This window comes from Strigops habroptila, chromosome 5 (genome assembly GCF_004027225.2).
Source record: "Strigops habroptila isolate Jane chromosome 5, bStrHab1.2.pri, whole genome shotgun sequence".
Classification (NCBI taxonomy): Eukaryota; Metazoa; Chordata; class Aves; order Psittaciformes; family Psittacidae; genus Strigops; species Strigops habroptila.
The window spans coordinates 55,853,990-55,872,421 of NC_044281.2; the positions used below are offsets into that span (position 1 = coordinate 55,853,990).

General features: G+C 34.8%; 1 protein-coding gene across 9 annotated transcripts in view; it reads right to left on the reverse strand.

Moving 5' to 3' along the window:
- The window catches only part of PTPN4 (protein tyrosine phosphatase non-receptor type 4), a 116,758-nt gene that overhangs the window by 45,654 nt on the left and 52,672 nt on the right, over positions 1–18,432 (reverse strand). For 8 of the 9 annotated variants that reach the window (XR_003991572.1, XR_003991573.1, XR_003991574.1 and 5 more), the window contains 8 exons: positions 17,888–17,930; positions 17,712–17,790; positions 13,506–13,550; positions 13,212–13,264; positions 10,901–11,021; positions 9,646–9,733; positions 8,107–8,195; positions 2,043–2,106 (listed from right to left, as the gene is read on the reverse strand). Coding sequence is in view for 6 of the 9 variants with exons in the window: in XM_030487431.1 (XP_030343291.1) it covers positions 2,043–2,106; positions 8,107–8,195; positions 9,646–9,733; positions 10,901–11,021; positions 13,212–13,264; positions 13,506–13,550; positions 17,712–17,790; positions 17,888–17,930 (582 nt within the window). In the remaining 3 variants the exon portion in view is untranslated. The remainder of the gene's footprint in view (positions 1–2,042; positions 2,107–8,106; positions 8,196–9,645; positions 9,734–10,900; positions 11,022–13,211; positions 13,265–13,505; positions 13,551–17,711; positions 17,791–17,887; positions 17,931–18,432) is intronic. The other variant, XM_030487429.1, reaches the window with a different exon arrangement.

Here is an 18,432-nt window from a genome sequence, read left to right on the forward strand (position 1 = left end):
GAAACTATGTTCTTTTAACCTAACTGAAGTTGAGTATAGGTGAGCTGAATCTTATCCTACAAGTCTACTCGGGGAAAATAGCTCTGGAAATAATTTTAATATTAGGTTTGATTAAAAAATTAGTTTAGGTATGACTCCTTTGGAAGCCAAATTTGAGCTTTGATCTTATGATATTCATAACTCGGAATGAATGAAAATTAAGTTCTTGCCACCAGTTTTCATCTGATACATAGAGTTTAAAGAAAAACAATACAAGGCTTTTTAATTTTTTGGCTTCAATAAGATGCCTCAGAAGAGAAATTATAGTAGTTACATATACTACATTCTGCTGCAAGTAACAATATGCAGAATATTAAAAAGCAACAGATAAAAGATAATATTAGAAAGCTATCTTTATATTACCTTTTATTATATGCAGATGTTTTTTCTGCAGAAAACAAGAGAAAACACATACTGTACCCAATCCAATTTTATTTCTACGTATCTTAGTCATCAAGGTCCTGAACTCTGCTACTACAGCCTTTTCCTCAAGTTCTGATTTAGAAAACAATTGCAGTTCATAATTTCTGAATTCCAAATAAAAGCCCGGATTCTTATCTTGGGTCTAAATACAACACTCCTGCAATTGTAATGGAAGTTACACACACTGGTAATCAAGACAAAATTTGACTTCTGGTCTTTCAGAGATCAGTTTACCTTTGAGAACTAGCCTATAGTTCCTGCAGGGTAATAAGAAATACCTGTGTCACTACAATGAAATATTCCCTCCACTCTTCTCTATCATCACCTTTTTTTTTTTTTTTTTGGCTCACATTTACAGGTACTCCCATTTATTTCATGTAATATTCAAAATTCATTTCTTTCTACACAGAGTTACTACAAAATCCTCTAACTCCTGTGATGCTACTTCTGAACTGATAGCTACTCACACTGCTCCAAGGTACACAGGTTAAACCTCTCCTGTTAACTAATTCACAACAAGGTGTCCGCATGTGGCCAGGTAGTTCCATTTGGGAAAACTGCAAACTCCTGGGCCTTATTTTAAAGAATATGCTTTTAAGAAATACACTTGACTCCTGTTTTCATACTAGTACTAGTCACCAGCCATTAGCCTGATCTGATATAACAGATATTTCCTCCTTATATTTTTCTTGCTTAACCATACTGTCTCTAAATCTGGAATAGTCCTATAATACTCAGGGTGCATTTCTGCCTAGAATCCACCTTTTTTATCTAGTCAGTAAGTCTGCATTTCAGGTCTTCAAATCCTTCCAGCTCTAAGAAGTGTACAAAACCTTCTAACTAATCTGATGAGTTAACCACAGTCATATTTTTTATTAATTTCTCCATCTTTCCCCAGTGATATGTCTGTGATGGGTTTAGACTAATCTCTTGGAGGCATGGAACAATCTATTTCGTGCTGAATTAAATGCACAGTGATGCTGTGGTGCTTCACAGGGTAGCAAACACACACCACAAGCAATGAAACTCTTCACAGAAAGCTTCAGCACTTTCCCCAACAAATTTAGAAGTAAGCATTAAAAATTGCCATATGTAACATAAAACTGCAAAGACTTTCTTATCTCTACTGTTTAAATATAAGTAATACAGCCAACTTGTATTATTAAGTCTGAATAATACAAATCAGCATGTTTTAATGAAACATTTACTTACAAGCACATACACAACTGAAGCAGCATTAAGAATTACCTTTAGTTTTAATCTGGTTTCTTCTGGAATTTAAATTTAATATTGATTTACTTTCAACCTTTTCAATGTTTGTCTTATATAAGCAAGTTACATTTCCTGTATACAAATGTAAAACTAAACATATCTAAAATAGAAGACAAATCAAAAGGAAAAAAAAGTCTTATGAAGCACTGTAATGGTCTGCTTGAGAACTGAAATATCCAGAAGGTTGGTGAAACTGAACTTTTAATTGCAGATAAAGGCAAGAATCAACGTAGTCAGTATAATGCAGGCATGTGGTATGAAGTGATTTCATTGCTCTCATTTTTTGTGATATTTAAGGCAGTACTCACCAATTCTTTCCTAAGTTGAATAAAAAACTGCTTGCACTTAAAAGAAATTTTTACAATCTTCAACCTAAATGAAAAATAAAACCACAATATTTAAACACTTAGTATACTGAGTCATGGTTAAAGGCTTAAATAGACCTACTGAAAATACACTTTCTAGAGAGAACAGATTTCATTTAATTTCCAAAGACAAAAAATAAAATATCAAAGATTATATGAAATAGCTTGTATAATATGAAATTTATAAGCCCTATATTAAAGTCATTTATCAAACTCCCTTGTTTCCATCCTAAACCCAAGACAGTTGCTAATTTAAGTATCTTTTCCCAGTTCCAAAGAGCTATTCTATCCCCAGGTCATTCCAACCAGATGTTCTCTTTTCTGAGACTGCTTTCATTATCCTTTAAAATACAAAAAAAATACTTTCAACTTCACACAATTCCTGAAAGACATTCTTCCTCCAGGTTCTTATATGCCTTTACATATAACCAGAACTTGTTTTAGTAAAATAGCTAAGACAAGATAAAAGCACAGAGATAAGGACTTGCAATCTTGGTATTTATAAAGTTAAAAACAAAGAAAAAACCATTATCCCACGATCAGGATGAAAAAACATTTAAAATATCACATGACAGGGAAAAATCAGCCTACAAATCTTTTCATCTTGTAGGTTATCTATAAACATATGGGATGCTGACAGGAACTCCAGACAATTTTGCATAGTCACTGCAATGCTAGTTATGCTAAATGGGAAAAGACAGGCCATATTTCCATCACAATCTAATTACATACTTTTTCAAAGAAATGCAATATTAAGATAATGCACATCCTTTATTAAATATAGAGGAGCGTTATTTTGGTCACTCAAAGGAGATTTCACTGACAATTCTCATGAAACTCTAAGCAAAAGAGAATCTAGATCACAGAGTTACCTTGCAGGAAATTACACTGCAAACTCTTCAGGGGTTACAATCAACCTTTTAGACAGCATGTTTACACATAGCACCCTTACTAATCTGAACTGTAATCTCTGATGGTCCCTGTACTTCAAGTTATTATATGGGCTTGGTAAAGCTACAAAAGAAAGAAAAAAAAAAAAACCAAACAAAACAAAACACCCCAAAAAAAGAAGCCAAAAAAACCCCAACCAACCCCCAAAAAACCCCAAACCGAAAACAATCCCACAACAATAAAAAAAACCAACAAAAACACATCAGTGAAGACAGTGCTACAATTTTCATCATAAACTTATTAATGAAGAACATACAGGGACATTAATAATGACTGGAATTATTACTTGCTGCTTAATCACTTTGTTGAATAAAAAACCCTCTGGACTAGGAAGGATGAGAATCAAAACACTGACACCTAAGCTGGATATCTATATATAGAAATAGATATATAGAATCTTCTTAAGTAAAGCAAATGGCAACATTTTTCTCCAGGGGATTATTCAGAGCAGGAACCTAACTTGGATGTCCTAATTCATTGAGAGAGTTTCTATCTCCAATAACATACAGGGAGTCCATGAATATCAGCCTTTAAATTATGCTTATTGAAATCTCTGCCTATTTCTCTTTCCTTTCCTAGCTTTGCCATTAGTTAAAAAAAAAAAAAAAAAAAAAGCAGTGCAGCAATTTTCTTAGCACCTCCTGTGACAAACAATCATTTAAGAATAATTAGGGATGGGTCCTAAATTTGTTGGATGGGATAAACACTAGTGACTAGGGACTAATGTCCCTGCCCATGGCAGGGAGGGGTTGGAATGAGATGATCTTTAAGGTCCCTTCCAACCCAGGCTATTCTATGATTCTACAATTACAGCAGTCTGATTGTGGAAATAAACAGAAAAAAAGATTTATTAGGCTATTTAGGCTGCAGTTAACCAGAAGAGGTCATGATTAATTTTCCAAAATTTTGGAGTACAGAGCAATTAAAAGAACATTTTAATATATACCTTTTCTAAAAACTGAACTGTACATGCTCTACAACATCTCAGATGTGTTTAGCATGCCAAAAGAAAACCTGACAATAAATCAAAATTATTCTGTTTATAAAAACATACCACTAACTTCTACTCTTTGTTTTCCCTCTTGTGCTAAAGAAATTACTGCCTCTGGTGATGTACAGACTCAAGGAGTACGATAAGGATGGAAGCTACACACACTGGTTTTTAATCTTTCCCCATAATTTAGGCAGTGAGGTCAGCTGCCTTTTAAGCCTTAAAGCATTTGGAACAGACTCAAAACTGTAACATGAGCAAATAAGGTCTAACTCAACCTGTAAAAGTCACTGTTCAAGTACAAAGAAATGACTCAGCAAAGCTGAATCTCAGCTATTTAAAAAAAGCATAGCAGATAACAGTGAGTTCATACGCATTGCTAATTCTCTGCTAGTCATTAAATAAGAATACCCATACCCAGTCAAAGCAAATGCATGTCTGCCTGTGTTTTCTTTCTCCAACTCTTGGCAATGGTGCATATCCAAAGAAAAGGGTAAGAACAGGCAGGCATAAAAAAATATTTTCCTGGTATGATTTTCCAGTCATCTCAGACATCCTAAATCATACGATACATCTTTTAAATAATGAGATATGTAAAGGTCCTTATCTAAAGTGAGGACTGTACTCAAACACATGGAAGGAGTCTCATGATACCAAGCTCTGGTTCTCACTAAGGACTTCACCAACCCTCCCACACTGGGAGGGTGATAAGGCAGGACACAAGCAATCCAGCAAATTTCTTGTCCAAGACTTCTTTGACACAGATTTTGGACTGGTCAGCTAGCAAAGATGCTCTTGGTAGCATGACCCACAAACAAGGAAGGACTGTCCAGATTTAGCAGTCGAACAGCTGTGAGATGGTGAAACTAAAGATCCTGAGGGCAGCGAGGAGGGATGCAGCAAACTAAACCACTGTGGAGTTCAGAGGCAGAAATTCCAGCTTGCTTAGAGCTCTAGTAGGCAAAATCCCTTGGAAGCTGCCTTTTGGGGCACAGGAACTGAGGAGAGATGGCCAATCTTAAAGGACAATCTTTTCAATCCAGAACAAATCTGATGTGCTAGAAAATATGCAAATATGGGAGGAGGCCAACTTGGATAAACTCTGAACTGCTGACTGAACTAAAACACAAAAGAAAGTGTACAGGACATGGAAGCAGGATCAGATGACCCATGAGGAACACAGAAGTACTACCTAGGCATTCAAGGATAAAACTAGGAAATCCAAAGTTCAACTGCGGTTGCAACTGGCAATGGATGCAAAAGGCAACAAAGCTTTCAAAGGGTACACTGACAACAGAAGAGACAGAGGAAAGCCTGTCTCCACTGGTAAACAGGTGATCTAGTAATAACAGAAAGGCTGAGGTACTCCAAGCTCTTCAAAGGCAAGATCTACTTCCTGGATTTGCAGGTCACTGTGCCTGGTAGCACAGTCTGGGGAAATGAGAAATTACCCACAATACAAGAAGATCAAATTAGGACCCACTAGATACATGGCAGTCCCTTTTGTTCTACCTTACTCCTGCCTTGTCTCCCTCCTCTTTCATTTCTCTCCAGGATCATAAGGTTCATAATATGCAATTTAGATACATTATCGAATTAAGAGGGAGAGGATAAAGACATTTTACTCAATTTTGCTCTGAGCTATACAGTTAAACCTTTATTTGTTCTCACTTACGTATGTGCCTACCCTTTCGTCTCAAAACTCAGCTCAGGAGTACTGAAAAAGGGATATCTAAACATTCACTGTAGTGATAAAGCACTGGGAAGACATTACACAGCTCCAGTTGCACAGGAGCAAGAGTAAATGGAAGTGAGAAGAAAAAGTATCAGTACTGGTGTCACTGAGCAGCTGCCAGACTATGGATAAAAACAAAAGGTAATAGGTCTATTGAGCTATATTGCAAGAACTGACATTTCAGATCATTACTCATACGAAACGAAAGCCTAACAGGACAAGGCAGGGGAGTGAGGGGGGAAACAACACACACATGTGTTTGGTTCTATTTTCTTTTTCTTCTTTTTTTTATGCTGGTATTATAGTATTCACAGGAAGAAATTAATATCCCCAATGTCAGTTGATATAGTTGAACACAAAGAAGAACTGTTTAGGTAATTACACACACACACAAAAACCACACTAAGAATTTAGATCAGCATCCCTGGCATACAAACAATATGAAGCAGAGCTCACAGAAACCTCTAGCTTCCAGTAGGGACATGTAGCTTAATCATGACTTACATTGTACGCACTCAGTAATTTACCAGTGTGTTTTATAGAACAGATCTCTACTATTTTCCCAAAAATAACAGCAGTAAAACCAGCCTGAATTAAAACCTTCCTGATTACCACAGCATTGCATTTATAATGCAGCCTTAACCCAGAAATGGCTCTAACACTTCAGAACTCTTACCGGATGAAAGGTATCTTTCTTATTATGTGTCACTAATACAAAAGCAAGTCTGACTGACTAGTACAGTAGTTCCAGACTTACCATTGCAAGATCTAGTTTTAATTTATCCAAGTAACCATGGACGCTGAAAATTTACATGCTCTGTAAATTGCCTCAGGCTTACTTTGCCTTGAATGTTTACAGGCAAAATGTTTATCATGTTCAATTGTATCTGGCTGTGGATAACACGCTATGTCATAGCTTTGTTTTTAATTTCTCTCCAAAAATCTACTGAAATTTGACCATTTACACTGTCAACATGGTAAACCACAGAATACATAACATCCTACGACACTTGAGACTAAGCTTAGCACAGAAAATCAGAATGTTGCCAAAATTCTTCGGGTTGCAGGAAAGATCAAGACTGTGACTAACATCTTGCATCTCTGCAAGGGAACTTACTAAGTGAAAACAGGTCACTAACTGTAGGTAATGAATCTTACCCTGTGTTAACAAACAACAAAAACCCAAGGATTTCAACTACCCTTATCAGTTTGAACTCAGAGAAAAATTTTTCCAGTTTCAATTGTGATAATCAATTTAATCTGTTTATACAAAGATTACAGACCAGCCAAGAACCATAGAATTCTAAAGTCCAGGGCTGCACTGTTCAAGCACACACGTCAGTAGCAAATGAAAACGCAAAATGTTTCATCATTTTTCTAGAGTGAACAGTTTTTGTGCCTGGTGAACTAATGTCTGTTTTGATCACTTCATATGGCTGACTTCATTCGCTCAGAATGCAATGCTGTTATAGCATACTCTACAACATATATAGTAACAAAGGCTATCAAAGTAGATTCTAAGGCAGACAAAGGAAACCAAGAGAAGGTTACTTCTGAGGGAGCTAAAAAAAAAGCATTGGAGAAGGTAACACAACTTCTGTCGAGCACTACAGAACTTACAGAGCACTATGGAACTTATAGTGCAGAAAAGAATTTCTTCTAGATCTTTCCCCTTCTTATGTCAATAAATAAGAACAGGATCCCAGCTTAAGAAGACTAATAACTAGAGTAATATGTTTAATGAGGATAACTCATGTGTTTACAGAACAGCTTTAAAAAATATTTTAGTTACAAGAGAAATAAACGACAGCATTGCAATAAACACACTTTTTTGATCCTTATCATGAAAATGGTTATCTATGGATGAAGAGATAACAATGTTCTGAATGCTCCACCTTACTCATCCTCAAGTACCATACCTACATTAAAATTAACATGCACAGTGCAATTAAGTTATATGTGACAAAACAGGCAAGAGTAATCACTCTCCAGGTTAGCATCTTTCAGATCGGTTATCTCTTCAAAGACTGTGAGCTAGACCATAACACTGGCCTTGGCTATATAGTAAATCAAACAAAGTATGCTTACAAACTCCTGAATAAAAACTGTACTAAAATTCATCTCAGTTTGCACCACAAACATTTAACAGCATGCAGAGCAAGACAAAACCCCATCATAAAATTACCCATAGCACAGCATAAGTTAAATCATTTCAACTTGATATGCTACAATTAAGTTTCAGTCTTTTTTAAAGCATGTGATACTCACAATGGTAAAAATATATCTTGAAACACTAAACAAAAAATATTAGCTTGAACAGCTGTTCTTACCACTGAAAAGTGTTAATTCGTACTCTGTTCTTAAAAATTAGTATTCCACCTGACATCACTCCAATCATTATTTCATTGTTACTCTGATCCTTTAAAAGAAAAGAGAAAATTACTTGAAGAACAATATAAATATGTTTGAAACCTCATATACATTCATACTCATCTCTCTCTCTAAATACATAATTACCATAGTAGATCAGATCTCAATTAACATGGAAGGAAATATGTTTTCATAAGACAAGAAAGAATTATTCATTACTATTTAGGACAAGGCTGAATGTTTGCTCCGAGTTCTTTATACGATACCACAGAATTTTAATTTCGTAAGTTAGATCTTCTGTCTTCCACCAACTTTGAATAAATATGTAATATGGAGTCCTAACAGTTCACTACAAACAACAGCACCAACAGACTGGCTTGACGTTTGCTACACTAAAAGCAACCAGCAACTTAAATTCCTACCTGAAATGAAATTGCAATCTCAGAACACAGAGAGGAGAGATTCTAAAACAAATAATATTGTAAGCATATTTAAATAGCACATTTTTCCTGAAATACCTTTGTACTCTAATGAAACACCTGCTATAGATTTCTTTGTATGTGTGTGACACTAGTAGGATACAGAAAGCAGTGTGATTATAACTATAATTAAAAAATTCAGCTTTAAATAACTGCAATCCACGTAACAGATCTACAGTGATAGATAAGTAACACAACATGTGAAAACTGGAAAGTTCACAGCAACACAGCATGATGTGGGGTCCTGGGAGGCCTACTGACACTTTTATGGAGCATGGAAGAACTGACAAGAGGAATGAAGGCACTCACAGAGTGGAAGGATAAGCAAGGAAAGGGGGGGCAGGAAAGAAGTCTGGGTAGTTCATCAACAGAAACAGATCCTATTTAAAATGATTAATTTTAAATTCTATTACCTGTTTCTTTAACCTTATGGAGTAGGACAAGAATATTTAAAAAACAAAGGTGTCTTAGTTACTAAAAATAAATAAATCTAGAAGCTTTGCAGAAATGGCAGCACTGTACTGACAGGTTAACCTTGTTTGAGTTAAGACCTTGAGTGACTTGCTTTACCAGATATAACTGACATTATATGAAATTATAGTACCTCACCTTATATTAACAGTTCATATTACATAAAGCCAATGATTTATAATTTGGTTCTAATAGGAACCAGATTAAGTATTTTTCAAAGCTGACAGAACCATAAATATCAAAAGCACATTCAACAAGTACATTTTTCTTATTCACCTGTAGCCAATTGAACCGGCATTCAGGTCAACAAGGCTCAACCTGAATAGCATGTATATAACTAAGCCCCAATTTAAGCAAAGAAATACCTTCACTAGAGTGAAACAGCAGCTACCAAAATAAGTAAATCACAGGCACCTAATAAGATATTATTTTTATTTTTTTCTCTTGCAAGCAGCAGCCGGGAAAACTTACTAAAAATAAATATTTATTTTCCCATAAATCTCAGAGGAATCCATTTTTACATTTCAATACTAATTCAACCAAACTTACCCTAGCATAGTGCAATTCAACTCCATAAAGTTCTAAGGTACGTGCTGTATTGAGATAACTGAACTCTGCTTCTGCAGGAGACAACCCTCTGAAAGAAAGAAGCTAAATCAGAAACATTATAACAAAACCCCCACATCAGGCTCCCTAGTGAGCTCAAAATCTGCATTTGTTTTATGACTTCTACCCCCACCCTGAAATCTGAATTTCCTTTCTCAACATATACAGATTGGAACCCCAAAATTTTAACAGAAAAAAACCCCCTGTGCTCAGGTTAAAGGCTTTTTTAACAGAAAACAAACTTTGTGTAGACAAAGTCTTGACAAAAGTCCACAACACAGCTTGCAAATGCACACCTTTTGTTTCTAATGCACTGTATCATTTAAATGCCTGTGGAGCTCTAGACTCTGGAAATCACTTTTGCAGTCCTGCATTTTGTATTGATATCAGCAATTTCTACCCAAGATTCATCCTTAAAATTTAAATTACCATCAAGTCACTTTAAATTTCTTTACCACACTAAACAGAATTTGCTAAGCCACTGACTTAAAGGTAACATAATATTCAGTAGTTTCTAAAGCCAAAATTATGCCCCAATTAAGCAAATGTTTTTGTAAACATAGCTTACCTTTTGTTAAACTTAACTGTAATGAAAAGCACTTAAGTTCTGAAATACCAAGCAACTATCACTGAAAAAGTACCACAATGTTACACACTAAGAAAAAAAAAATATTTTCCATTGCTTCATTGCCTTTTCCTCTTTAGTAAAAGGTCACAGACTTGCACACAGGAAAGAGCAGATACTGAAGAAAAGGACTTTGTTACTTGTAAAGTAACTCTTGCTTACTGGTGAGAGCACTATGAAAACTAAGCCTTTATGCACAAGGCATTCTCAAAGAGTGGGGGAAAAAAACCCCAAACCAAAAAAAACCTCAAAGTAATTATATCCTACTAATGTAATATCCTGTGTCATACAAAAACTGTTTTCAGTACCTTTAACATGGTAATTTTTTCACTTATTTTTCCTGTCATTCTGTCATAGATATTCTATCTGTGCAGAGTATTAATGGTACTATTATACAGACAATCTACAAAAAACCCCCACATTAAATGTACTCTTAAAAAGAAAATATACCAAACAACAAAAAAAAACCCAGAAACCTTTAAGACAAAATACTCATTTTCTTCTAGTAATAGAACAGCACCAGCAGTCAGGATTTGACAAAGTCAGTCAATATCTTCTGCTGTTAATCCTTACATGTGCTGCTGATGTAATTTTGCTATTTCTTTTTCAAAGTCTTGAGGCTGGCTAGGGATGAAAGAATAGTCTGAGAGGTAGCCTGGCAAGTTTTCTGAATGGTTGTAGTCTCCCAGCTCGGCTAAAATATTAAAAAGAGAGATTATTGTTTATCACTGATATACTTGGCATGGTGCAATGCCCCCAAAATTCACAAGAGTCTGCTCCCACATACTTTATGATCTACAGCAAACAAAAATAGAGAAGACATTTGTGCTCCTTTCTTCCCTTTTGAATACACACTCACATTCTCATGATCATTTAAAGAGAGCTTTCAGTAGGTACTTATGAAGGAAGTTTATAAAGTCTTTAATTTTTAATACACAAATTCATTCATAAATGCTGTCATAATGGCTAGCACTAAATATATACTTGAAGGTATTTTTCTTTTTTTTTTTTTTTACCTTTGCTTGCTTTCATATAATTACATCATATATATATAGTTAACATTACGACTGCTATTTCTTCATTAAGGCCTGTAAAACCCACCAACTCACTCTGTACCAAGATATATTTAGAAGCATTAGAAAAATATTTTTTCCACATTCAATAATATGTATGGAAAAAAGTACACATACATACACCTACATTGAAACTACTTTACTTGAAACTACTAAAAAGTGCATATACGTAATTTCTTACACTTCCTTCAAATTATAAGACAAATTAAAATCACATTTATAGTCAGAAAAACACATACAAACAACAGCGTTTGCTAAAAATACAGGTTTTGAGGCTAACTATAATTAAAAAAAATTCAGCTTTAAGTATCTGCAATCTATGTAACAGACCTACAGTGATAGATAAGTAACACAACATGTGAAAACTGGAAAGTCCACAGCAACACAGCACGATGTGGGGTTCTGCTTTTATGGAGCATGGAAGAACTGACAAATAGGGATGAAGACACTCACGGAGTGGGAGGAAAGGAAAGGGAAGGCAGGAAAGAAGTCTGGGTAGTTCATCAACAGAAACAGAACCTATTTTAAATAATTTAAATATTGGAAAATTGGGCTGGGTTTCATAACAGAGTGCATGCCTTGCTAAAATCCACTACAGTGATTACAGGACTGAGATCTACATTTGCTATTTACCTATATTTATAGAGAATCCTGAGAGCTAAACCCAGAGTTTAGTAACAGGCATGCACAGAAAATCACTAGACAGAGGTCTGCACACTGAAAAACTTAAGGGCAGCAGTCTCATATATAAATGTAACTACAATGAACTGCACATACCCACCACTTCTACAATATTTTAAAAATAAACATATTGCATTCTTCTAAGCTAAAAATGTTATAAACTTTTCATAGTGCCTGCTCCACTACAGAATCATAGAACCATGTAACCAGCTAGGTTGGTAGGACCTTTAGGATCATCAAGTCCAACCATTCCCCCAGGTCTGCCAAGTCCACCACCAAACCATGTCACTAAGGGCCATGACAGCACTTGCAGTACATATCTATTTCCCAGTAGCTGGAGTTTGGGAGCTTTGTTTTAAGAGAAATTGATCTGTTGATTGATTTGGAAAAACGTGACCACCTGTCAAAACTGCGCATAAAGCATTACATTAACATTACTATACGTTTTTTCCCCTGAAAAGATTTAACATGCACGCTACTTCTCTGATATGTACAAAGTATACATAGTACTAAACGTACATATAAGTATCTTTAATAGCAGAAAAACATGTAAATATAGATGGATATATCAGCGTTGCTTCTAAAATTGAATTTCTGACAACCACAAATTTCAAGAACTAAGTGCTAAATAGTCTCTTGGCTGTTATGTGGGGGTCTTTAAGACACATCTACACACTGAATGGCTAAAAATTGACCAAATGGGTCAAACTGACCAAACATTTGGGCCAAATGTATCCAGAATTCTCTTTTCCACACCTATTTGGAGATTCACTGTATGGTGTGTTAAAAGTGTTTATGAGTCTAAAAAATGCTTTAGCATCATTGTCAAGAACTTCCCCCCACCTTCAGAAAACAGAGAAATACAAGAGGGTTGTTTCGGGTTTTTTTAACTGCATGGGTTTAAAGAAGGAAAGCAGAGACTATCAGTATTTTTTCCATATCTAATTCAGCAAAACATGCTGGGAGATAAAAAAACAACTAACCGTATTTCCTTAATCATGAGAAAAGTAGCATCATGCCCACAAACATCACAATATAATGCTATACAAACTACAGTCTTTAAAAACCAATTAATACTTCTTTTTATATATTTTAGTATTAATATGTACATGAATACTAATTATACTTACACTGAACAGCATAGGAAGCCAGAAGAGCAGCAGTATTGTAAGGACACGGCAATCTGTTTTGTTTTTAAATTGAGAAAATAAAATAAAATTACCTATTTCATATGAAATTTGGCTATTTTGAGAAAGCCTAATCTTTCACAGTCTATGAACAAACTAGACAGATAATTATTATAAATATTTCTGGTTGCATAAATGACAATTTAATTTTTTTTGAAGGTAAAATCCCTCACCATTAGCTTTCTCTCAATTTTTTTCAAGTTGCATTTAATATTTAATACAACAAAAATGTCTTACCTTCCAGTAAGAATGTCCTGTTTAATTTGTAAAAAATACTGGTACCTTATTTAAAGAAACAAACAAAAACCACTGTAAGTAAAATCAAAATTATTTAATCCTTTTTCATCAATTTAATGTATTTTGCTTTCAGTTAATGCAAAACTAAAACTTTACATTTTGCATGCTATTTCTTAAACTCCTACGTGAAAGAAATTTAACTGTCAGTAAAATAATACAGCTTTGTAAATTAAACTATTTACAGGCTATGAAATTATACATTATATTTCACTAAAAGACTGCAAATGTCACATTCTACATGCTTTATTTTCCAGTATTTATGCTGAACTTAAACTTAAAAAAAAAAAAAAAAAGAAATAAAAGAAAAGTGCTATTGTGATGAATGGCAATATGGCAACCAAAAGTTAAAGTTTGCATCTATGTATGGGGGTACCTTGATAAAAAGGATTTGACTCCAGACAGATAAAATTAATTTATTCTCATTAACTATATGATATTACTCTGTCTTCATTTAAATTAAAATAATTACTCTTTGTATTCTGGAGCTACATTCTTAAATAAGGCGGATTCTATTATGTGAAATGCCTTCTGACTGACTTCTCTTGAACTTAAGTTTTCTTAAATTATGATGTGAGAAAAGCTTGTTTTAGAAATTCATCAAGTCTTCACATGCCTACTCTTTCAAATCAGGAAGGAGATAGAAACAGCAAAAGGAATAGATAAACACTTTAAAACAAGAAGTATTACCCATCAAACAGTGGCAGCAGTAACACTATGACTTAAAAAAACCAACAAATCTAGAACTGCAAACAGATTTCCCTCTAAATTACTTCCTTTGTTTCTCCAACAAAACCCAAATATTTTGTTCACGTCTCAGAATGAATCTTTTGTTCATTCAATTTTGTTCCTTCCTATTTTACTCAAAGGTCTTATACCATTTCAAAGAAGTATAAATGTTTACATCAAGTGGCAAATCGTACCTGCCATAAACCTCCACTGAAAGACATTTAAGTGGGGTAACAAACAAGACTTATTGAGATGGCAGGATGTTAGCACAAGCTTAAACTTTCAGCAAAACCCCTTACAATAGAGCATAAAAGCAGCTGGAGAATTTAGGGCCTAATGCCTTTTTATTTAAAAACAAAACTTGCACTGAATGGAAAATTTGAACATCATTCCTGCTTTCTTATAAATTTCCGCTGTTTTGGGACCTCCTGCGTCATCATCGTTATTACCTTCACCATCACCTAGTTTCTTTCTTGTAGTTCTGATTCAAAAGTAGGGTCAGCCACACCCATTCCTTATAAACACTAATCAAAATTACGTATCAAAACCACCTAGTTCAAGTTTGACCAAAACCACACATTAAATACTTCCCAATACTGACTTGCACTAAGAAATTAAAACCAAAATATATCACTTTATTACACATAATATGACTTCTCATAATTGTGTAGTCTTCAGAAAGTGGATTAATTCCTACTTCAAAGACTTCCACAAACATTTACAAACACACACATAGAAATACAATAATTTACAAGCTAAATATAGTGGAAAGGTGAGACATTCCATATTTGCAACAAAATGAGGGAAGACACTTGCAGCCTGACAAGCAAAGATGTTAGCCCATGTGCTCAACTCATACAAAACTGTCCAGAGGTTCTTTTACTGACCAGAATGGCAAGAAGCTTAATTTAACTTCAAGAAGTTAAAATGAGACATCAGTCAGGCTTTAGAGACCTCAAAATACTTTTTCATTTTCCACCTTAAAATGCATACTGAAACCAAAAAAGAGACAGATAAAGGAAAATTTCCTTACCTGTTTAAAAAGTAATAGATTGCTTTTTAAAAGTCTATCTTTTAGAAGTCAAGGGGAAGTTCAGGTTAGATATAAGGAAGTTCTTTACCGTGAGGGTGGTGAGGCATTGGAACAGGTTGCCCAAAGAAATGGTGAATGCTCCATCCCTAGCAGTGTTCAAGGCCAGGTGGTACAGAGCCTTGGGCAGCACGGTCCAGTGTGAGGCGTCCCTGCCCATGGCAGGGGGGTTGGAACTAGCTGTTCTTAAGGTCCTTTCCAACCCTAACCTTCTATGATTCTATATTTTAAAAGGATATGACTCACACGCTTAGCTTGAGCATCATTTCACAAATACACTGAACAAACAAATTTTTCCTATTTTTCCTGTTAACATTTATGGCTGCAAAAATGTAGGTCAAAAAGCACCCTGTATGTGCAGCTGCACCTCCATTTTATTTTCCTTTTTTTGGTGTAATGCTTTATTAGAAATATTCCATGGTATTTAACGGACCTCATGATTAAGGAGCACCAAGCAGAGTTCATTTTCTGTTCACTGTTTTCAGCTCATTAGCTAACCACCCCAGTTTGAACTCTGAAGCTTCACATATTACTGAGCAAAATGTGAAATCAATAGAAGCTTTAGCAATGCAGCTCTAAAACAGCCTGCACAACAAACTCAGCTAAAACAATGAAGATGGCACTGCATTACAGTGTTTTCATCTTCCTTACACAGATATATCTAGAAAAGGGTAAGATAATTACTGCTAACTGGAGTCAATGTTAATAATCAAGTCCTTCTGCCATGAGCGGAACTAATGAAGCTTCATTTCATACCAAGACAAGTTCCTCAAGCTCAACTCTCCAAGATACGGTGAGCTCCTGCTGACCTCTCCTGACCTGAGGCATAGATAATCTCCCTCCCTCACATGAATTCGCAGAGATCTAGTGAGACAGGAGCTTGCAATGAACCTTTCCTCTCACATCTATTCATACTGCCTCATATGTCAACTCATTCCTCTGTTTTCATGAAATCTATAAAAACTGAGCATCTTTGAAAGGTCTCAGCTTAAGCAGGAATTCTCTGAAGTTTGCGCCTTGTTTCTTTTCTTTTTTTTTAAGGGGGAAATACCTATTACACTAATATACCTATTTGTAACATGGCATTCTAACTTCACTCTAAAAAAAACCCACAGATAAGTCCTCTCTCTTTATAACAATTCCAAATACAAACAAGTTTTCTCAGGGGCAATTATGCCTATTAGCAAAAAAGGCAGAGCTGACCTAGATACAGCAACCATAGATTATTTCTCATCTAAAAGGATGCTTTATTTATAGCTTTGTATTTACAGAATACCATTTAAAATAACCAATTCTCTCTCTTCTCTAGTGTTTACTTCATATTGATCAACATTTACTGTTTCTTCCATCTCCTTAGAAATATTACATATTGCCCTTTAATTCAAGTAACACTTTTTTCATTATTCTGATGTTCTAAGTTGCCTATTTTTTCTAGAGCAAATATTTCAACAAAACAAAGCCTGATCCAGGATCTCTGGGACTCATGTTAGTAAATTCTGTCTGCATAGATGTGCGTAAAATTTTGTCCAAAATATGACAAATTGAAAAAAATTATAAACAAACGTGGACTCAAATTTTCACAGTTTTGGTACTTACATTTCTAAAGCTATCCTTAATAATTTAAATACTGTTTTTTGAACAGTGGTGACCTGTTTTCAGAATGGCTGACATCCAAAAATTCCAATCTGTCAAATCATGCCACTTACGTAGAGGACGAGAACTAATTAAGAATACTGAAAATTTGAGGCAGTTCTTCAGGGACTAATTGCAACTCACAAGCTTCCTATCTTGATTCACAATGAGAATCTTCTTCAACAGACTTCAACACACTGGTATTGAAATAAGCTTACATGCTTCAAGCTAGGACTACATACAAACAGAGGTTAATCTTATTAATGTAAAGCAGAAAACTGGGGAGGGGGAGGCAAGGAAAAAAGCAGAAAGCTCAGGAATTTTTTTAGTCACAGCGGAAAACACAAATAAGGATAAAATTAAATTTGCACTCATTGGTGAATAGTGGGATTAAGTTTTTCCTCTCTTCTCTATTTTCCTTTTTCTGTTTCTACTTGGTAGTATTTTCTTCATGTGGTTACTTCACTTTGCATATAAATTTGTAAATTTATTCACAGAAGCTTTTTGTTATATTGATTTGGTGCAACTGCATAGTTCATATCTGTAATTATTAGGCAAAAATTAGAAGCTTGCAAATACAACACAAAAATGATTTAAAAGAATATTTCCATATTATACCTTCAGAAATTAATGATAATTTTCCCCGTAAATATAAACCTTCTAGGAAAATGTTTTACTGTTAAATTAACTAGACCTACCTTGTATATTCTTCTTGGAGCTTGTTTGGGTCACTTACAAAAAACTTAACTCTGAAGTTCAAACTGTGAGGAGATCCTCCTGCGATCAAGCAAAGTTATCTCTAATTAATCAGGGTACCCTGGAAAAACAGCATAATAATGATATATGAATTGACCAAATACATACATGTACTCACTTTTTAATTGTTTCCTGATAGGTTTGTTTGGATCCAGCCACCTCTGGAAAGAGATAAATTATAACATCAACTTTAGAGAAACAAAAGAATACACATTATAGCCTTAAACATCAAGAAACTGTTGCTTTTCTATTACTTTTTACTCGGTCTTTTACCAAAATGTCTTACTGACATACAAAGTCTTGTTACTGATTCTTGAAAGACACCAACATTATCATCAACAGCTGCTATTGTTCTTCTTTCCCTGAGATTAACCTTTGTTGTCCAGATATTTGTCTCTTACAGGGCTAATTCAACTATGACTTGGTTCTCCAATTATCGCATGAGCCTGTGATAGGCTAGAACACAATCATGGTGTCATTGACAGTCTTCAGCTACTCTTTAAAATGATTATCAAAGGTGAACTAACTGTGGCAGGGAAGAAATAGAGGCAGGCTAATTTATCCAACTCAGAAGTTAATTTGCTTAAACTAGTTCCAGTACTTTTGACTCTGCATTTTGCAGGTCTGACGTATATAAGGAGTGAATTAGCTAAGTTGCTAATT